Source organism: Amblyomma americanum, chromosome 10, assembly GCF_052857255.1.
Source record: "Amblyomma americanum isolate KBUSLIRL-KWMA chromosome 10, ASM5285725v1, whole genome shotgun sequence".
NCBI classification, from domain to species: Eukaryota; Metazoa; Arthropoda; class Arachnida; order Ixodida; family Ixodidae; genus Amblyomma; species Amblyomma americanum.
In genome coordinates, this window is record NC_135506.1 from 46,209,555 (window position 1) to 46,217,370 (window position 7,816).

Below are 7,816 nucleotides of genomic sequence, written 5' to 3' on the forward strand. Positions count from 1 at the left end.
TGGCGCAGTATCTGTCTCGCATCTCGGCGGACACCTGAACCGAGTCAAATGTAGTACTGGCCTTTATACCGTTCTCAAGCGCTTATGAATTGAACTAACAAAAGCCTAGTGTAGAGCGTCACAAAAACTCTTAGCCTCATTTTTGTAATCAGTTTAGCAGCACGCAGACCAGAACATGACAGCTCGTTCTAAAAGTCTGGTAAAATATAACAGGAGCAAAATTTTTCATTACAGACTTTGAAAACTGGTTTAAACCGACAAACTAGAATTAGGCTTTCGCCAGTAAGTGGCTGTTACAGTACAAAGGAGGCAAACGTTTCCCCTTTCTACAAAAAAATACTTTTTGTAGTAATTGGGCGGATGTACTGGCATTGTTATTGTAGGAACACCCAATGTGTCTGAAAAAAAAAAAGAATTTTGAACTTTCCCGACGTATACGAGGTACTGCTATTGTGTGCTGCCATCTCTTATCCAGCTGCCTCACGCAGACAGTCAAACTGTTGAAAATCCCCGGTAGATGGCAACGTATTCTCGCAGATTTATTTGATGGTAGCTTTAGCGTTCGTGCAACTTGATAATACTGTAGTCTAACGATAGATATTCAAGGAAGGTTTTGTTACATTTTTTACGTCAGATTTCTGTAACTTGCTTTTGCTGACTTTATTTATTTATTTGGAACTACTCCTTTATGTTACCCTTACAGACCTAAGCTACACTGCCGGAGCGCTGGGAAAAGTTTGTCGCTTTTGTAAACCTCCAACGCGTTGCCGATTTTTTTTTATTGTTACCTCCTTTTTTTACTACTGCATTTATTTAGTGGCACTATTGAAAGAGCAGTAAAGAATAACAGAGTCCCTCACTTAAACGACTCACTGCACAGATGAACAGACAGCTTTCTTCTTTTCACCGGCGTGGACCATTGAAATCAGGAAATTACCTGCGCACCTTTGTGCTTCGGCTTTGAAAAGAACGCAGATAAGCGTGTAATTCTTTTGTCATTAATAATGTTCATTCATGCGTGTTTCACACGGAGCCGTACAGCGAAGCGCATGCAGCGCCTTCTTTAGGTCGTCTGCACCCTACCGTTGCATATTGACAGCGCCCTCTAACAAGGTCTAAAGATATTACGGTGACTCGATGACTGGACAGGGCGTACGCGCGCTTTGTAGGTGGTCGTGTGGAACTAGAGAGAGCGCGGTAGGTGGCGCGGCGGACGCTACAGCCAGCAGCAACCGAGCAGCTGCGGCAGCGCGTTCCCTCAGCAGCCAGCCCGTTCTTTCCTCCTCCCTTCATCCTCCTCCTCCTCTTTTGCCACTGCGGCTGAATGGGTCAGCCCGCAACGCGCTCTGTTTACATGTCAGTCGCTCGTTCCCGACGCAGCGCGCAGCGTCGCCGTTGAAGCAGCAACGAATAGTGATGCACCTATAATGGCGGCTATGCCGTCGCCCGCGTCTCCCCAGCAGCCTCGCCGAGACCGAGCTGCAGCCGCCGCCATCGCTGACAAAAAGACCGAACTCGGCTCCCGTAAGCCCGTCGCCATGGAGCGCGAGTCTCTACCGCGCCGCGCCTCCGACGCTGGCAGCGGCCACCATCGCCGAAGCTCAGCGGCCGCGTTCGGCGGCGGCGCGCCGAGGATCAAGAACCGTATCCGCACGCCCGATCTCGAGCAGCTGCGCTTCATACTCGAGTGCTTCTTCCTCTCATTCGGACCCGAGTGCCCGCAGCTCGGGCGCAACCACCCAAACTCGGACCCCGAGCGCTACGCGTCGGGTCGCCAGCAACCGCAGCAGCCGTCGTCACACCCGCCGCCGCCGCAGCACTACCGCCGGCGGGACAGCTCCGACTCCAGCATCGCGACCTCCTCGATCCACTCGTCGACGTCCAACGGCACCAGCTCGGATGGCTCCGAGTACGACCACGACGCGTTGCTCCGAGAGGTCCTCCGTCTCTTCGAGGCTGGTCTGGACGGCAACGGACCCGTTCTCCTCCGGCACCAGCACATCGCCGAGCTCGCTTCTCTTCCAGCTGGCGGCGAGGAGCCCGAACCGCACTTCGCCGTCGGCCCGTGGGGCATAGCCGAATGCGGCATCTGTCTCGAGACAGTGCCGCTCTACAGGCGGCCCTGCTGCGGCTTTCCCGCCTGCACGCCCTGCCTAAAGCGGTACTACGCCTCCCGCGTGCGACAGAACAGCATCCAGATCGAGTGCTGTAACGTGCGCTGCCACCAGTTCGTGTCTCGAGACGAGATCAGCGCCAGGTTGCCGGCCGACTCCAAGGAGCACTTCCACCGACTCCTGGTGACGGCCAACGTCTCGACCAAGACGTGCCCGCACTGCAACCACGTCACTAGGCGGCCCAAGCCGGAGAACCAGCCGCTCAAGTGCACGGCCTGCGGCGGCTCCTGGTGCTACTCGTGCCACGCGCCGTGGCACGAAGGACTGAGCTGCCGCCAGTTCCGCAAGGGCGACCGCCTGCTCAAGGCTTGGGCCCGCACCACGGCGCACGGACAGGTGAACGCCCAGCGGTGCCCCAAGTGCAAGATCTTCATCCAGCGCATCACCGGCTGCGACCACATGCACTGCGCCCGCTGCAAGACCCACTTCTGCTACCGGTGCGGCGACCGGTTCCGACAGCTCAAGTTCTTCGGAGACCACTACAGCAAGCTGAGCGTGTTCGGCTGCAAGTTCCGCTACAAAGCTGACAAGCCGCTGCAGCGAAAGATTGTCCGCGGCGCCGTGTTCGGCGGCAAGTTGGTCGCCGCGCCCATAGTCGGTGTCCTGGCGCTGTGCGCCGGGGTCATCGTGGTTGGTGTGGGTGCGTTCGCGTTTCCCCTCTACGGGGGTCTCCGGCTAGTTCAGCGCTACCACAGCGTCAAGAAGTCCGTCAATCTAGAGACGGACTCGACACCCCGGCTGGTCTGTTTCTCGTGAGTCGTTTGTTCGTTTGTCGCCCCCCCCCCCCCCCCCCCCCCACTAGCTTCTGCCATGCGCAAGCACTTACTTGTACAGGCCCTGTATCACCTGATGCCTCGGAGCCGCCACACCCCGTGTCTACCGCAAGCACAGATGGGGCTGCTCTCTGTAGCGCCCACGTTGATGAACGCATTTCACTGATACATGTTGAAAATGTGGTGGCTCCGATAAAGTCTAGGTGCAGGGCACCATCCTTGGTTCATTTGGGCTCCTAAAGCTCTCTTCAGTTGTTCTCACAAAGCTCCTTGTGCAACTTTTGATGTCACACATTTCTGAGAAGACTTGTTCACAGTAACTGTTGATGGTGTTGTATGTCGTTACACATTGTTGTCCATTTTGAGCGAACTGAAGGAGAGAGAAACGCAACTACGGTCTAGTGCGATGTTGAAAGAGGTGACAAGCACCCTTCTGGCTTGAAGAGAGCACCTGCAGTTTTCTTTATGACCACTTTCTGAAACAAAAAGAAAATGGATTTCTAAATTTTTTGCATAAATTTGCACTTGGGACCCTCTCTTCAAGCTATAGCAGTTCAAGCTATATCAGGACCTTTTATGGTGCTGCTATTATTCTGCACTCTGTGATGGCTTAACTTATGGTCATGTGCTCTTCTTGATGTTGTTGTGACCATTTAAAGAGAATTGCTCTTATTCAGCAGAAAAAGTATTATGTCATCCTGTGATGGGTTTTTTTTATTATTGATATCCTTGGCCTTCTGCTGCCATGTGATCTTTGAACAAAGTCTTCCCAATGTGCTCGTGCACCTTCTGTCAGTCAGATGGTTGTTCATTTCAGATGGTGCTTTCGGTCATGTTGGCAGCATGAGGTAACACATTTCAGAAGATAACATTGCTTTCTACAATTTGGAGGGCTGGCTTCAGTGACCACATTGTTCCAAAATATTTATCTTAAAACTCTGCATAGGCCAACTATTTCTAGCAGCCCCAATCCTTCCCAGTTGCTTTCTTGCTTGTCGTAACTCCACAGGAAATTAAGTTTAGTGGTGCTTTTATGTCATTGCAAGAACTTTTTCATCTTGAACACTAATTTGCTATAGGATAAAGGCAGTTATTTCTAAAGGTTGCTATTATTGTTTTCATTGTGCATTAGTGATAGAGAATATACATTGGTGACAGCATATTTATGAGTACTTTATTTGCTTTTGATGACAAGACTTGAACCATTCAAGCAGCAACATCAGATTTTGGGCCTGGTGATTAGTTCTTGCATTTCACACTATTACTTAGAGACAGAGGTGCTTGTCCCACCTTCTTCGGTGCCCTACGTAGCTGAAAGAAATGATAATCCTGAGGGTATAGTTGTCAGGAAAAGCTGTCCTCTCCTCTTGCACTGTTTGTATGAGATGTTTGGCAAATGCGATCAACATAACTATCTCGTATTAACACTTTGTATTGCTAGGTAGCTGTTGCCCTTTAGAAATGTAAGCTTTCAGCTTTTATCTGTGATTATATCTCCTGGACACAGTGCACTTGTGGAACATAAGACATGGAGACATACTTATCTCTGATACATGAGCTAGTGTTCTATTATATAGAGCGCTGGCAACACCTCAGCAGTAAATGTCATAACAGAGTGGCAGGAATGTACTCTCCTTGCAGTTAGGCACTGAGGTAGTCGAGTCTTCGTGCATGCACTGTCCTAATGATGTACTGGTGATAGAGGACTTAAGCAGGATAATTGCTTACTAGTTAAGGTGGTTAATTTTTTTCTTGCACTTTATGGAATTGAATACGAGTTAGGTTTTCATCACTCTTCCCTCTTGAGGCAGTGGCTTAATCGGTAGCGATTTGACGGTCTCTCTGCCTTGCCTTGAAATTCCGAGAGCTTTGGGGTGAAGAAGTTTTTTCCTTCTTTTCTTGTTGGTTGTGACCTTTACAAGAGACTCTGAACCGCGCCTGTGCTCGTTAAGGAGCTGCATTCAAAACGGGGGCAGGGAGTTATCTCCTAGGGTTTCTTCTTGTATCTCAACAGAAAAAGAAAGAAAAAAAGCAGCAGCGTAGGGCGAGGTTGTTGACAGGATTTCAGTAGGCGTACCGCAACTTCTCTGTGCACTCACAAACGAGGCGGCGCCGTGCGAATAATCCGGCTTTGTGCGGCGTTGGAGGGCGTCTTTTCGCTTCGCTCTGTACGCGTTTTCTGCTTTTTCTCTCGCGCGGTGCTTTTCAGGCGGGCTCCGAGAGCTCTGCGAAGCGCTGTCTGGGTGACGCGGCCGTTCAACTCCTCGCCGCTTGATTTTGCGCAAGTCCCCCCCTTTCGATGGCAGCCGCCTCCAGCAGTGCTCCTAAATGCGTGTGTGTCTCTGGGAGGCGCGATCGTGGCAGAGCGAATCGAAGCGTGAACGTTCCGTTCAGGCCTAGCTCATTTGCGAGTGCTTGGCATTCGCTGTAAGCTTGCGTTGATTTTTCGACTGCTGAATCTCCCTCGGGTGACTTGAAGGTTACGAAGTCTCTGTGGATTGCGCGAGGGGATGCCGGGTGGGCTGCTTTTACGACTGCGTTGCAGTAATCCACCGCCGCAGTACTCAAGGACAGATAAGATGTAAAGAAAACGGTGGGCTTTAAATGTCTCGCAGCATCTAGGACGATTGATCTGAGAGCGCCTTGAAGTGCAGCCTGCAGTATGGCTGCTTTGTACCGAGGGTGGCCTTCGTGCCTGGAAGCCAGAGGCAGTCTTGCAGACGGGATACGTACTCGCATCTATCTTTATTATTGCTATTTGTTTGTAGCAGTTGTTAGAGGGCACGGCTTGCTTCTAGCGTCCGGCGGCGAAGGTTGGCATTGGAGTCGCAGTCTGCCTTGAATGAAGGCGTCCATTGACAACGAGCCTGATGTTTTCTTCTTTATTAGAAGGCCTCGCTTTCTGTAGCGGCAGAGTTTCGCTCCACACAGGCCACCTTGGAACATCGGCCGTGGCAGACAGTGTCAAAGCAAGGCTTCTTCCATTCTTTGTCTGGACCTTGCGCCCTTCGCCGGCAAGGCATTCTTGTAGGTCGGTGCAGCAGACACTGGTTCCCTTTTCCCACGCGGAGTTTGATAAGGCTGCACCTTATTGATCTGAAGCGCGGAGGCAAAGGATCGCAACAGAGTTCCGAGACACGTTCCCTACTTCATGTACTACATTGGTTAGTGGCTGCGCGTCAATAGAGCCTGTTTTTCGGCTACATCGCGCTCCTGTCAAAATGTACAACGTGTCATACTCTGTAAGTGTATATCATTCGGATTAATTGGACGTTCCTCTCTCATCGAGCAGTAGTGATTCTGAATGTCGAAGATCGAACGATGAAAAAAACTTTGCTCGACGCACGGCCGCGAAATCTGTCGAACACCAGTCCATGCGACGCACAAGTGGACGAACGCCGCCAGCCCGTAATAGAGAGTTTTAGCGCAGCTGTACGATAAACACGACAACTACGGTAAATGTGGCTAGGCAGGGCTGTTCAACGGTATCGACGGCAACGCGTTGCCGTACTCTCCGTACGGCTGTGCTAATCGCTTAAGTTATCTGGACAGGCGGACGTTATGAAGCTGCAAGCGACGCCGGCAATGCGCGCCATCCCTGAAAGGTACAAAAGATGCGGCAAAGGCATTTCTTTCCCCCCTTGTTTAATGTGAGGAACAGCGTACATAAAGAAAAGAAAAAAAAAATTCATCGGACTGCCATTATCGAACCAGACATGTTTGTTTATAGAAGCCGGCGAGTTCAGCACTCGACCGAAGCAGCAAGAAAAAGTGTCCTCCATATATTTTACTTTATGTAGAGGTCGGCCTTCGTGGGGTGTCGTCCACGTAATCTCCTCTTCTCTCTGGTAGCCGTGACGCGCTCGGGGTGTGGAAGTCACAGCTTCGAGAAGCAAGAAGAAAAAAACAAGGAGAGCTGTTGTGCCGGCTTCATGCACTTCGTTCGGCCTCTATTCATTCTCCTTTCTTCTTCTTTTTTTTTTGCACTCTGAGGAGCAATGATTGTGCACCTGTAGTGGCGTGTTCTGGTCCGGAATAGACCCGTGTCGAGTCTCGGTATCGATCGAGTTCTGTTTTTTTTTTTTCTCTCCTGGTAGCTTGCTCTTAAAAAGAAGTGGTAAAAACGTACGCAGGAGCCGAGAACTCCGTTATCGACGTGCGACCCCACGTAGGAGCCGGTTGCGGCCGCTTCCGAGCGCGGAATATTCTTGGACGGTTTTCAGACTCGCTGCCCTGCAAAGAATGCACCGCTTCGCAGTCAGCGTCGCGTGTTTCGTTTTTTTTTTTCTTACCTTGGCTGCTGAGGCTGCACGCCCGGGCAAGGTCGTCATTCCAGGGCTGTTTGCGACGCTTTTGCCGTGTCGTACGGCTGTGTTGCTAACAAAACCGCTTCGTCGATTCGAAGCGCATTCTTTTGCATAGAGGTTGCTTCTTTTTCGTGGGCAGGCGCAACACTCTTGAAAACCCCGGATGGACACGCCGTTTTCATTGCTTCTGACACCCGGTGAATAGGTTCCTGCCGCCGACACAAGTCTCAAACTACTTACTGACTTTGTGCATTAGCCGTCGAAACGTACGTTTTGGCAACGTTGTGATGAAAGTTTCGCCTGCACAGTCCAAGATGCAGGACGGCACCTCCCATGGGCTGAAACCAGAATCGTCTGCAGCTGCACCGTCTGCTAGAAAAAAGAAAAAAAGTTCGATACACCGGTGTCCTTGCGGGGTGCTGCGTTTTTCAATGTCGGCTTCTCGCTTCAACTTCCGCTTGGCTGACGAGCACCCTGTGAAAAGTAAAAGCGAAGGACAGGACTGCACATTTTTACTTCCGTGGTTACTTGCGTTTGATGTCGTCTTTTGATCATCAAGGTT

General features: G+C 51.0%; 1 protein-coding gene across 1 annotated transcript; it reads left to right on the forward strand.

Annotated features, from left to right (window-relative positions):
- Positions 1–1,312: 1,312 nt before the first annotated feature.
- LOC144107109 (E3 ubiquitin-protein ligase RNF217-like) lies at positions 1,313–7,612 on the forward strand. Its single transcript, XM_077640096.1, has one exon. It carries the CDS (start codon positions 1,428–1,430, stop codon positions 2,928–2,930), a length of 1,503 nt encoding a protein of 500 aa, XP_077496222.1. The 5' UTR covers positions 1,313–1,427; the 3' UTR covers positions 2,931–7,612.
- Positions 7,613–7,816: the final 204 nt, after the last annotated feature.